Source organism: Electrona antarctica (genome assembly GCF_951216825.1).
Source record: "Electrona antarctica genome assembly, chromosome: 13".
Taxonomy (NCBI): Eukaryota; Metazoa; Chordata; class Actinopteri; order Myctophiformes; family Myctophidae; genus Electrona; species Electrona antarctica.
The window spans coordinates 42,123,499-42,137,756 of record NC_136794.1 but is presented as its reverse complement, the minus strand read 5'-3'; the positions used below and the strand labels follow the sequence as shown (position 1 = coordinate 42,137,756).

The window sequence follows — 14,258 nt, the reverse complement described above, 5'->3', positions numbered from 1 at the left end:
CAGGGACTCTGCTGGGGAGCAGATGGGACGTGGAGGGGACAACGTCCTGGTCAGCATCATCCACAAGGACAAGAAGGACTGGTGAGTGACCACAGACTTCTGTTTGCACTCATGGCCTTATTATTGTGTTAAGATCGGTACAAGGGTGCAGCAGTTAATTGAACGAATGAATTTAATCGATTATATGAAAAACAAATGTATAATCTTAATGAAATATTGTTTTAAAATATACTGAAAATAGACAATCTAGCTTTTAGAAGATCGACTAGTGGATTTATTCAATTATTATTATAACATTTCTTCATATTAAAAGAGCTTCTCAATTATTCAATTAATAGAAGACGTAATTGATTGGATAATCCCTAAGGAGATGTTCAGCCCTGATCCATGCAGCTACAGATTGCTCCTGGTAAAACCACAGCGTTGTTTTGGTGTTTGTGTTTCAGCACGGTGGAAGCAGCCGTGGTGGATAACTGCGATGGATCGTACGCTGTGTCCTACACCCCTGTGGAGCCAGGCCTCTACTCTGTGTGGGTGTGTGTTAAGGCCCAGCACGTCAAGGTACCGTTGCTTCAATTATTTCAACCCTTTTCACATCAAGGCCCATTATTGTCTCCACCAGGCCGAAGGCATGGGGAGAGAGTATGTTTTGCACTCCGTCCGTCCGTCCGTGTGTCCGTCCGTCCGTCCGTCCGTCTGTGACCAGCTAATCTCGGGATGCCAAATTTTGCACACACACTCCCTGGATGCCAACGATGAACCTCTGCCCCAAAATTTCCAGAACGGCCTGTTATAGCGCCACCAGGAGGCCGCTTTGTGCAAAACAAGTTTTTGGACAGTACACCTACAGATTTTGTCCAAACATCACGCAAATTGGTACACAGTCTCTCTAGAGCAGGGGTGCCCAAAAGGTAGATCATGATCTACCAGTAGATCACAAAGGCTGTGCAGGTAGACCACATGACATGCCCCTGGCCTAAAATATAAATAATTTAAATGAAATTTAAAAAAAAACACAACACAAAAAACCAACATTCATCTACCTATTTTCACTATTATGCAAGATTTAAGTGGTTAATGGAAGCCAGTCATCCAAAATGGAACAACAAGAAACCGGCATTGAAGGAAATGAAGGACACATGAAGTGCAACTATGCAAATATTAATATTCCATTACGGGTGTTGTGTTGTCTGCACCATTCAGAATAACACAGCATTCCAGTCTTGCAAACCGTATGTTATTCAAATCTTTATTCAAAGTGAGTGGCATATTCAAAGAGGGTGTACACTCACGCACACACACTAACTGATCTAACCTAAGCCCTAATGGATAGATGTAGATGTTAAACCTAACCCTAAGCATAAAAACTTGGGGACACCAATTTGTGTATTCATACACACACACACACTCCAAAGCCCCCACAGGTAGATTTTGAAACTATTTTCAGCAATGGGATAATATAATTTTTGGTGGGTAGATCTTGTTGAGCTGGTCATTTAGCAAGTAGCTCTCAAGTCAAAAAAGTGTGGGCACCCCTGCTCTAGAGCCATTCAACGAAACGGGTCTTTCAGATTTCTCAGACTCCATCCTGATTGGCTAAGATTGGCTTCCAAAGTTCGCAGGAGTGCTCAGTTTCAAACAAAATGCTGCAAATCATGCACACATTGTGTGATTTCCGTGAAATTGTGCACGCACATACCCACTAGGCCAAGGAAGAAATGCCACATGAACATTTTCAACTCAGCCTCATGGTGGCGCTATAACTGGCCGAAAAGTGTTTTACCTCTAACTGCACGAATCTGTGGATAACTTTGTATGCCAACTCCCTAGAGGCCAAGGAAAAACCTTTTCCTGGAATTTTTCACATCTGCTCTTTATAGCGCCACCAGGAGGCCGACATATGTAAAACACATTTTCTAATATTACTCCTTCAGATTGTATCCAAATTTCACGCAAATCGGTACACATGCTCTCCATAGTCATGTGATCAAGACGGGTTTGTTTGATTTCTCATAATCCACCCTCATTGGCTACTAAACTTTTCAGGAGTAGCCCGCTTTGTACCCGTTTTGTACAAATCGCCACAACTACTCAACGCAGCATCCGATTGTGGTGAAACTGTGCATGCGTATTCCCACTAGGCTTTGGAAGAAATGCCACTTGACAGTTTTCAAATCAGCTTCATGGTGGCGCTACAACAAGCCACGTCTCTCACACACACACACACACACACACACACACACACACACACACACACACACACATTTATATCCTAAACATTTTGCCAAACATCACACTCACACTCTTATCCTCCTGGTGGAGACCTGTGCCCAGAAGGGCACTTTTTCTAGTTATTATATATTCTGCATTTGTGCCACCATTGGATAGTCAAAGTCGTACGATTTGTCACACACGTTGCCGCAGTGAAGTTTGTTCTCCGCATTTGACCTATCTCTTGGAGCGGTGAGCCACAGCCGTGCCTTGCTCGGGAATCATTTGATGAGTTGAATTGACCCCCCCCCCAATCCAACCCATTGATGCTGAGCGCCAAGCAGGGAGTCTGGTATGACCCGGGTCAGGGATCGAACCCACCGACCTCCCAGTTTCAGGGCACACACTCTAGCCACAAGGCTCTGGTTTAGCCAGCCAGTCACTGTCGGACCCAAAACTAAAGAATATTTTGTTGTCATTGCATAAGATTTTGTCCACAATAAGAGACAACAGGCAAACAATTCTTCTACATCATAGGGCGGCTGTGGCTCAGGAGGTAGAGCAGGTCGTCCAATGATCCATGGGTCAGCGGTTCGAATCCCGGCTCCTCCTGTCTACATGTCGAAGTGTCCTTGGGCAAGACACTGAACCCCAAATTGCTCCCGATGTGCTGGTTGGTACCTTGCATGGCTTCCGCCGCCATCGGTGTATGAATGTGTGTGTGAATGGGTGAATGTAATGCTCAATCTATGTAAAGCGCCTTGGATAAAGGCGCTATATAAATGCACCATTTACCATTTACATTCTCTAATTGTGTAGACTTCTTGTAAAGCGGAGCGAGGCTATCGCTCCGGCTCCGGTTCAGTCTCTATCCTATTCCTTAATACTCTATGGTGACACCAGGAAAAGGTCGTCGGGATTCGGCATTGCAGTTTGTTTTCTGGGACAGTTTCAATTAGAAGTAGTTAGTGTCATAGTTATAACAGTATCAGATATGGCTTTAACCACTTCAACCCTATATACTTAGTTACAGTATATACAGTAGGGTTCTATACCTAAAATAGCCTATCTTCAAGCTCACAAGCTACATTGTGCTTTTATATTGGCTATTTTGCTAAATGTTCACACCGGAATAAAGTCAAACACTAAGGTTCAAAATTATTGAAAAGTGTACTGATATATTAGTGGGAGTAGTACTGTAGTAGTTTTATGATTAGTAAGGTGTAGTTGAAAAACTGGTCTTTCACATCTCTCATTTTGTCTATTTTTTTGCATTCATTCTGAAATATTCTCAGCTCATTTTCCCTCTAGGTATAAACAAAATAAATTTGACACTGTACCATCATTTTCAAACAATAATTTACAAACATTTCAAAGCTAAAAGGCTTGTGGGGAACGCAGCCAATTTACAGTATTTGCACCAGGCGTCAATGGGTTAAGCCTTAAATATATAATATATTACTTTGTTGCTTACAATGCGTCGCGCCATGGTGCATTGTGATACAGAAAGCTTATTATAGTTTTGCATTTTTCATTAATTTTCAGTTTACTTTGAATAAGGTTTAAATGAAGGCTTGCTAGTTTACTTAGGCTAATTTTAGTTTTTTAGTTTGTTTTTATTAGGGTTAATATTAGTTTTAGTTTTTCATTATTATTATTATTATTTTTTATAATATTTATCCCACGATTTTGTAACCCATTTTTCACCCCTGTGTCAATTACAGTATCTAATGTGATCCTGGGCTCTACACACCCTTTCATTATTATTATATGGGGTATTTGTCAGAGTTGAGATTACATCAAGGTCTCTCTCTCTCTCTCTGTATCTCCTTCTCCCTTCCTCCCTCTCTCTGCCTCTGTGTCTCTCTCTCTGTCTCTGTCTCCCCCCCACCCCCTCCAGGGCTCTCCGTTCGTCCTGAGTGTACAGAGGAAGCTGAGACGTCATCGCGGGACGTTCCACTGCTGCTCCTTCTGCTCCGGCGGGGGTTCCAAACAGTCCCAGTGCGGCTGCCCTGGAACCATGCCAGGTACAGTAGGCCGAGGGAGAGGCTGATTAAAGACGTGAAATATTCAATGTAAAGCTGCTGTCGCAGAGCAGGACAGAAAGGAATGTTGCACTGCGGGGGAAAGAGACGCCACGCTTCTACTGGGGAAAACACCTTAACACATTTATTGACAGATTGTGGCTTTTAAAAGGACTACCAGTGTTTTTCACTAACCTTTGAAGAAATCACCCGATCGTGAACGCAGCTCCGTTGCACGAACGTTGTCCATTGTGGTATGTATTCAATTCATCAACGCGTAAAAATAACACTATAATTCATATCACCTATACAATTACAAAACACTATTCACAAAGGAGAAAGGGGAATAATGTGGGCAGTGAATATCACCTCCTTTCTATGGAACAATTGCGTTTCCCTCCCCTCGTAGTCTCCTGCTAGATGGATTTTCAGGCCTGTTTTGAAAGAGGCCAGTGATCCACATTTTGGATGGGATGGTGTCAGTGGCAGAGTAGAAGAGTGATGTTTGTTCTATAAATGGGTGGTACCAAATTGTTGTCGCTCCCTCTATTGCTGTGGCTGTAAGTGTCATCTCGTCTTCACTGTCACATCATCACAGGTTTACAAAACAATGTGGGTGAAATAGTTTGTCGTGCGAGGCGCGATCACGCGGTACGCATATCACACGCACTTCATCACGCGGTACGCATATCACACGCACTTCATCGACACCCATTACGTGGATTCAGTGTTCGGAGCTATATACAGAACAGTAGTGTTTGGAACTCGATGGCAAGCATTCTGCTTGTTCTCGTTGTACAGCACACTGAAACAAATTACAAGTCGACTCTAAGTTGATTTTTGCCAATAAACCATTTTTGCTTTCGCTATAAAAAAATAGCTCACAGCGCGTCACTTGAAGTGTGAGAAGTATTGATTTGTAGAATCCATTGACTGAATGTTTGATGTTACATTTTTCATCTACAATGCAAGTCTATGGGAGCGTTGTCTCTCTCAATAGCTCTGGTTCGTGTGTATGCCTGTGCCTGCAGGAGGGTTCCAGGGCTGTGGTCACGGTCATAAGGGCCACCCAGGGAAGCCCCACTGGTCGTGCTGTGGCAGTACGGCGGAGCAGTCGGAGTGTCTGCCTCGGAGCATCATGGCCGCCGTTTCCCCGCGGGGCCGCCTGCGGACCGTCGAGCTCTGAGGTAACGGGCCGCCCGCATCGGATGGATTAACCCTCACGAGGGCCCCGGCGCCAGTATGTTTGAGGTGGGCCCCCATAGCGTGCGTGCGTTCAGCCTGTTTAGTGGTTGGATGAACCTACATCCTGAGGCCATCGGCTCACGTTGTCCCCATGAGGGCCCATGACTCTCAGACTGTTTACTGTTTTTTTTTTATCTGTCCAGGGATTGGAATTGTGGCTGAGCCTTTTTTTAATATATATATATATATAATATATTCCTGGTTCAATCAATTCCAGATAAACACATTGACACAAACAGCCGCTGCACAAATATTGGAGGTAAAGGTTAAGTGCCTTGTTCAGGAGTGTTTTCTGAGGCAGACGTGTTTCGCATTCTTTCATTCGTTTTTTTTGCTGGTGCTTATAGAGGTGCTGCTGACGAAGGTCCCTTTGTGTCTTTTTTATTGTGAACAACATGACAGAATGCTAGGGAGACGACACACGATGATGCAGCCCACCAGACCAATGCAGCAGTGTGCTTTCTTTGCCATTTTGTTGTGGGAAATGACTGTGGGAAACGAGTGTTTCCAATTAATACGCAATGTTGGACCTTTGAAGAACAATCCCTCAGTAATGTGACGTCAGTGATCATTACATGTGGCTTTGCGATCAAAAAGCGAGGCACAAGACATGATCACATGGTCACATTGTTGCATTACATTTTTGTTTTGGTGGTACTATACAGAATATTTGTATTAGTTTGTGTATGCAGAAATATTCATAATTTAGGATGTGAACATATATATTTGAATAGTCTAACTTTAATATGACATTAATCAAGGTATGAGCCATTTGCCTTAATTCTTTATCTATGTATGTTATCATGAGCTGTTGTTTTTTGAGTGGTGCAACCACTCCAACGAACAGCAATGTCCGTTTGTGTGTGACTATGTGTGTGACCAGTACCAATGAGTACCAAAAGTGGCGCTGTTGTGCCAGAAACGGAGAGAGAGAGATAGTGCTGCATGTTGCCTGCTAATGAGAGAGAGAGAGAGACAGAGAGGGGGGGGGGGGGGGTGGGATTTGCACCACTCAGTTCACACGGGTGTGATTTTTTTTTTACATGGGGAACCTTTAATTCCAGTAATAATTAGTACTAGCCAAATCATAATATAGATTCTTTATGTAACCTCCTTGATCAGAATGATCTGGTCCATTCAGAAATGCATTTAAATTAGTTTTAAAGGGGTGGTATAAAACTAAATAAACCTTTTAAGTTGTGTTCTGTATTCTCAGGTCTGTGTATGCTGAACGGGTTGGGTTACCGCCACCCTGTGCACACAGCATCGCTCAGCTCAGCTATGGTACTGTTTTTTATATATGGGGCACCTGCTCCAAAGTTAAGCCTGCGCTCTTATTATGGAGCATGCAAACAGGACGCGTTATCCCATCATCTTATCGCTACTTATGTAAACACGAGTAGGATTGGCTTTTGAATATATATCAATGCCAACTCATTTGCCAGATACAATGTATGGTGTGTAAATCACCATACAGAACTTGACTAAAGACTAATCTGTAGGTGATATGATCACATATTTATAGTTAATATCTACCCCATTGCTCTGGGTACTGTGTACATACAGTAGCAATTTCAATTGAGTTGAATAGAACGAGACCTTTATTTTCTATGCAAGTGGGAATCAATCTTTGGCTTCTCTGTGGTAGAAACAGATAAGATATACAGTATAATATCAAAGAGGACTCAAGGACGACACAACATGGCAAATGCAAAATCCTTTCGGTTTATGTATTTATTTGCAGCGAATATACTAGTGAGACTGGTGGAGAGTTTGTAAAGTTTACCTCCATCTACATTCTATACAACACATCCTCTATTTGAGAGATCAGCCACTCTGTGCCTTGTGGCAAAGCAGAGATTTATCTATGAAAGAAAGTGCTCTGACCTAGAATCTAATGTCACACCGTCCTGGGAATATAAAGTTGTGCCTCTTCAGAAGTAGAGTCACTGAGAAAGGCTAGCTTCAAAGGCACAAGGGAACGCTGCTGTGCATGCTTTTGGTTTTTCTGAATTATGACTCTGCCTTATCTTGGATATAACCAAGCTGGAACCTTTAAACCCACATACCACTTTCGTCGTATGACAGTATCGTGCGGCGAGAAGAGCCGATCTGCGGCGCGTTGTGAACTCGTAGATCAGCTATTTTTGGCACACGTTTCGTACAGCGGAGCAAAAATTGAGCATTATACAGCTCAAGGACTTAGTAGGACAAATGTGTCCTGTTTTTTATTTTCATTTTTATTTAGGTTATTGATGGTGAAGATCATTATTAACACATTTGATCCCGTTGACGGGTATACTCGTCCTGATTAATTAATTGCGCGCAGGGCGCTCTTGACGAGTAGGCTCGTCTTGAGGTGTTTGATCGCTATAAGATTGTCTTCCTATTCTCCTCTTTTTTTTTTTTACTGCTGTGTACGGTTGCTAGGGCCCCGCCCGCACTGTGTCTCATTCTCCATAGCCATTAGCTTCTGTTTTAGCCGCGGCCTTTGCACGGCGCTATCCGTGGTTTTGAACTAATCGGCGATGTTCGGAGGTCTTTTCTGATTATCCGGTGAGCGCGATGGGAACATTGGTGTTTTCTAGAGCAAGGATGGACCTCATTTTAGTTCGCTAGCATTGATGCTATGCTTTAGCATCTAAGATGGCACCCCAAACCAGACTCTCATCACAATAGAATTGCTTCTCATCACGTGGCACCCAAACGCCACCCAAACTCACTGTGTTAATATGGACTTATCTTACGTCGGGACTGAGGTTTTTGAAATGTGATGCGATATCTGGAACGAGAAAAAGAAAATGACCTGGAGTTAGTTGTTCAATATCTCTAAAATATAAAGAACTTTTTTTTGTTGTCGTCAATAATGGCTTTTACAGTAGTTCTCTGCTGTTCCTTAACCCACTAAAGCCCTGTTTTGCACATTTTACCCTAATTTTGTATACTTGAGCTTTTTGCTGTTTCTTAAAAAAACATATTTAGTTTTTTCAACCAAGGTTCATGTTTTAGGTTATTAGAGAAAGTAAAAGATTAATGTACATTTTTTTTCATGTGCTGCTTTCTTTAGCGATTTTAGATATTGTTTACAGGGGGGACGGGGGCATTCGAACATGGGGCTAAATATGTATTTCTTTTACAAAATTTGATAGCGATTTTTATTTATTTATATATTATTTATATATTTAATGTATATTGAAAATAGCTATACAATTTTGTAAAAATTATGATCAGCACTTTATTTGGATCGTAGCGCGGCCGCGCTATGAGCTTGTAGATGTGCTATTTTTCAACAGCTAAAATAATGGTTTAAAAAAAAGTGGTTAAAAGCTATAAGGTGACACAGATGTGTCCCAGTCCTAAATGGGTTAAATCCCATTTTGGGCGGGAACCCCTTTTGGTGTTTTTACTAAGCATTATGTTATACTTTTGAGAAATAGCAGATCTACAAGCTCATAGTGCGCCACCGAGTGGCGCGCTACGAGCTTGTAGGTCTGCTATTTTTGAAAAATCGTGAAAATGCGGCACAAATATATATTCTTTCAGAAGACGTTTTTTTTTTTTACATTTCAGGTCTAAATGGGTTAAACCCCTGCATCCTTGATTGATTGATTAATTTAATACTTTATTAGTCAGAAATGTTTTCACCCTAAAATGTCTTTCCCCCTCCTATCACATGGTCGTTATTTGTTTTCACCATAAAATGTTGGTTTGTCAGTGCAAATAGCATTTTATCCTGTATTAACTTGTTTTGTCATTATTGCCTGTATTATGAAATAAACACTTAACCAACTAGAAAATAGAAATGTATGACCGAGAAGTGTTCAAAATATAGACTGTCACGTTTTCTCTTTTGACTTGACAATGTTTGTTTGTTGACCACTATGGCTGGAATAGTTTTTTCATTTGTTATTATTTTCTTTTTGCATTTCCAATCATTAAAGAAAGGGCATGTAGGCTAGTCAATCTAAGGTTTGACCCAAAATAAATTGCAATAGTAATAGTTCAAGGTTTTTTATGTCATCCAAATAGCCCGTGTGAAGTGAGGGCCTCTAATATATTGAAGTCTAACTCATGTTGATTAGGTGATGTAATGGTGATGTAAAACAAACGGTGCCATTAACAACTAGAAAAAGTGCCCTTCTGGGCACAGGTCTCCACCAGGAGGATAGGAGTGTGTGTGATGTTTGGCAAAATGTTTAGGAGTAATATAAACATGTTTTTTTGTTCGTTTGTTTTTTGCAACAATGTTCTTCATTTTGTTGAGGAAATGCAGAGCCAGATCACTCATAGAATCTCTGAGGATAGAATTGTGGATGAGCAGGACATGTGCAGCATTTTGAACGAAACGGGCCACTCCTGAAAACTTTAGAAGGCAATGTTAGCCAATCAGTGTAGAATCTGATAAATCATACATAAGTTGTATACAGATTGATGAAGTTATAGCTAACTAGAAAAAGTGCCCTTCTGGGCACAGGTCTCCACCAGGAGGATAGGAGTGTGTGTGATGTTTGGCAAAATGTTTAGGAGTAATATAAACATAGCTAATCAGTGTAGAATCTGAGAAATCCAACAGGCTCGTCTTGATCACATGACTACAGAGATCATGTGTACAGATTTGCGTGAGATTTGGATGAAATCTGTGCGGCTAACATAAACAATGTGTTTTGCAGAAATCGGCCTCATGGTGGCGCTATAACCGGCAGATGTGGAGGGATGCAGGGAAAATGTTTTTCCATGGCCTTTAGGGAGTGCGTATACATAAGTTGTCGATGCAGTTATAGGTAAAAACAGGAATTGGCCTGTTATAGCGCCACCGTGAGGCTGATTTGGGAAATAAATAGTGGCATGTCGTCCTCGGCCTAGTGGAAATGTGCGTGTATAATTTGATGGAAATTGGACACTGTGTTTGTGATTTGTGGCATTTTGTTCGAAACGGACCAATCATGTGAGCTTTGGAAGGCAATCTTAGCCAATCAGGATGGAAGATGGGAAATTGTGCAGATCTGTGTTGATCACATGACTATGGAGATAGTGTATACCGGATTGTGTGATGTATGGATAAAATGTGTACGAGTTATCTACAGAAATATGTTTTGCCTAAATCGGCCTCATGGTGGCGCTATAACAGGCCATTGAGGAATATTTGGGGCAGAGGTTCGTCGTTGGCATCCAGGGAGTGTGTGTGCACAGTTTGGCATAGATCGGGCCAATGGTGCCGGAGATTAGCTGATAACGGACGGACGGACGGACGGAAGGAAGGACACACACACACACGGACGGAGTGCAAAACATACTCTCTCCCCATGCCTTCGGCCTGGTGGAGACAATAAAGAGACAATATGACGTAATGAGGGACAATATGACGTAAATTTTCCCTTCATTGTCAATGGCGTTTTTAAAACAAACATTGAACTAAAAACAAACATTGAAACCTGTATATAGGAGGAGCTAGCACCCCTTAAAAATTGTTGTATTGAAAGTTTGTGGATCATGGTATATTCAGGGGCTGAACGTTGGGGTACCATTGAAAACCTATATAAGGCAAAAAGATTATATGCTTTAAGTAGCATGTGACGTGTCAAACTAGGGGTTATTCATGATTCTGAATCCATTCCAAGCATTAGTTTTGCACGAAAAACACTCCTTCGGCTAAAAACGGCCATAGCCGTGGTCACAAATGTGATGAGGTCATCGCAAGTGGCTATGGCCGAATAATAAATAAAAATCACAGTGTGAAGTGAGGGGCGCTCTTATCTTATCATGATGCATTCTATGCTCAGCCAATCAAATCATCACAAATGTGGTACACACACAAAGCTGGGAAACCGGCTTTGTGTGTAACCAGTCAGACATGTAAGGAAATGAGATTTCTTTGACGTGCACAAAACAAAAGGCCGAAAAGTGGATTGAGAAAATCGGCCAATTCGGGAGCAGATCAGTGGGAGATCTAAAGGTCAGAGGTCTTTTGACGAATGATTATGTGAGCTTCAGTTCCTGAGGGATTCTCACGGCCCTCTGCCGAATAGAACGATAGCACAGAACCACCAAAACTGCAAAAATGGCGGAATTCTTACCGAAACAATAAGAGGTCTAATTAAAGCAATTATTAATCATTATTATTTTTTGTTTATACATTTTTATAAATCATACATGGACAACTGGCGGCCCGGGGGCCACATCCGGCCCCCACCATCACTAAATGCGGCCCACATATTAATATCCGAACATTGATATATTATTGATTTCAGCTAATTACTAGTATTAAAATGTTAGTCTTTTTTATGACCAATGTATTTGTATTTAGTTCATAAAGTTAACATAACTAAGTAAATGCATTTGAAATTTAATACAAATGTTACTTTTCAGGATTCCAATTGAAAAATAGCATAACTTTTTTTTTCGGCGGTGAAAAGTACTCCCATTTCCATTTCTTTATTGGCACACACCAAAAAGGAACGCTTACGGCGCGTTTCTGCTATGACCCTTCAACAGAGCAGACGCTCTGATGAAGGTGTATTTTAATAGGAGCCCAACCATTTTGACACACACCGAATTGAGCGATGACGATGCGCATGCAAACGGAGGTCGTAAAAAACAAAACACAGAGTGCTTCTTCCCGGATTACAAAGTGGACCCTGGAGAGAAGGGGCTTATGCCAACTCCCATAAACCCCCTTCACCCACGACTGAGCTCTCAAGTAATGTACCTTGTAATTGAGAGATCTAACGGACAAAATACAATATTGTCCAACAGACACGAGTAATTTTTTCCCCCTACCATCTATCACGATTTTAACTTTGTATTCGTACCATTGTTTTTGTTTGTTAACGTTTTGTATTTCTCATTCAGGTTTAGCATTTTCAGTTAATGAGTCTGTATATGTCGTCTCTGTCGGGTGGAAACCTCATATTATGTCCAAAACTGTTGCTTTTCAGGATTCAAATTCAAAAACGGCAAAAGTAAGTTTGGAGCTTGTAATGTATATCATACTACATCCATGTATATATTCCATTTCCACTGTTAGGTTACGTATGATTGACTATTTTTGATGTATTTGATGTATTACCTTGTTTTGGTTTTTGTTTACTGTAAATCGCTCTGGATTCAGAGCATCTGCCAAATGCCTAAATTGAGAATTGTAATATAAGTTGTTAATTTAGGAAAGAACACAAAGTTAGAATATGGAGATAAGAGGTCTCTGCCCGACGGTGATGATGTATACCACGACACCAAACGTTGCTTTTGTATGTTTGTTTTCCTTCATGTTTGAAAGCGCTTTGTGGCGAGAGTATGTGATGGATCACAGAGTGCAAAGGTCCGGTCGCCCTGACAAGAGAATGTAACAAAATACTCCTGTGACACCAGGAAAGAGCAGACATGATACTGAAGAGCTAGGTCACAAAGACCAGAGCAGCGGAGAAATGTGTGTGTGTGTGTGTGTGTGTGTGTGTGTGTGTGTGTGTGTGTGTGTGTGTGTGTGTGTGTGTGTGTGTGTGTGTGTGTGTGTGTGTGTGTGTGTGTGTGTGTGTGTGTGTGTGTGTGTGTGTGTGTGTGTGTGTGTGTGTGTGTGTGTGTGTGTGTCTTTTTATCTAGATGGATTGATAGATTGAGTGTCTGTCAATGACACTCCAGATAGATAGTGTGTGAGTAGACAGACATGTGGCAGTTGCTTTTTCATCTCTTGTCCGTCCCTCTACTGTAAGGCGATGACTCTTTTCCTTTCTCTGGGTTTTTGGTGAAGTGCCTCTCCAGGCCTCAGATCCTGTGCTGTGAGACGTGTGAGTGACACAGTGTGACACCGCTCTCGCTGTGGCAGTCACTTCTTCATCCCAGGGCTCTGATAGAAGGCCTCCATCTTCAGGACATTCAGCGTGTCTTAAAAAGGTCAGCCGAGGAGGAGCACCCCACCGTGGGCAGTGTTGTCGGATTTCGTGAGAGAAACAAGCAACCGGGTCTAGGAAAACGAGCCCAGAAGAAGCGACTGTTATCGGCCACATGAGCACGCTAAACCTGCTGACATGGCTGAGGGACATAGGGGTGCTGGGGGGGCTGGAGCACCCCCTCCCCCCAGGCACAGGCCCCCCTCGGACAGGAGGGGGAAAATAATAATAATTTTAATCAAAACAAATTTCTGTTACTAGGCCTAATAAATATGCTGTATCACAGTATCGGCGCTTTATCCTGGTTAGTTGCCTGCGTCAGTTTGTTCATATAACTTGCGTGTGGAGAGGGAAAGTAAAAGCCACTTTTCCGCATGAAAAATGCGCGAAAATGCACGTGCATTTTGCCGCTCCTAAACGTTCAGCACCTCGAACATCGAAGCATTTGAAAATTGCTACAGGCTCACAACGATCTTTTATATCTGCTCTTTTCAAAAGGTCTTGAAATAAAATGTCGATTATTTGATGACACGGGCTCCGTGGCACAAAACATTTTCAGATAGGGGTTCGAGACAAATGCATATTAATTTGGGGGTCCATGACATGAAAATATTTAAGTCACTTGTTTAAAGGACTACTTCACCACTTTTCAACCTATCTTCATGTAATAGGTCCTCACTAATAATCATGATAAAATGGCACGATTTTTTTCTACTCCGTCTGTGTCTCATAGGAGGGCTGTGGGCAGTTTAGAAACCGTCTTCCAGTGACATCATTAGGCAGATTTTTTTTTAAACAAGATTTTTTTTACAAAAATGTTTAGATTTTCATTATCGTGAGAACGATGGCTTCCATTTTCGCATTGCAACTTTTCAGGACTAGAAAGCCTGCAGTTTAT

The 14,258-nt window shown here is 41.8% G+C and overlaps 1 protein-coding gene across 1 annotated transcript in view; it reads left to right on the top strand.

Moving 5' to 3' along the window:
* Nucleotides 1–13,276, top strand: part of trim45 (tripartite motif containing 45) — a gene marked incomplete at its 5' end in the record, with an annotated part of 22,800 nt that extends 9,524 nt beyond the window's left edge. The window contains 5 exons of the mRNA XM_079517815.1: nt 1–81; nt 447–561; nt 4,112–4,238; nt 5,267–5,422; nt 13,222–13,276. The exon at nt 1–81 is cut by the window's left edge and continues 49 nt beyond it. Of these exons, the coding sequence (XP_079373941.1) occupies nt 1–81; nt 447–561; nt 4,112–4,238; nt 5,267–5,421 (478 nt within the window). The 3' untranslated portion in view covers nt 5,422; nt 13,222–13,276. The remainder of the gene's footprint in view (nt 82–446; nt 562–4,111; nt 4,239–5,266; nt 5,423–13,221) is intronic.
* Between the last annotated feature and the right edge of the window lie 982 nt (nt 13,277–14,258).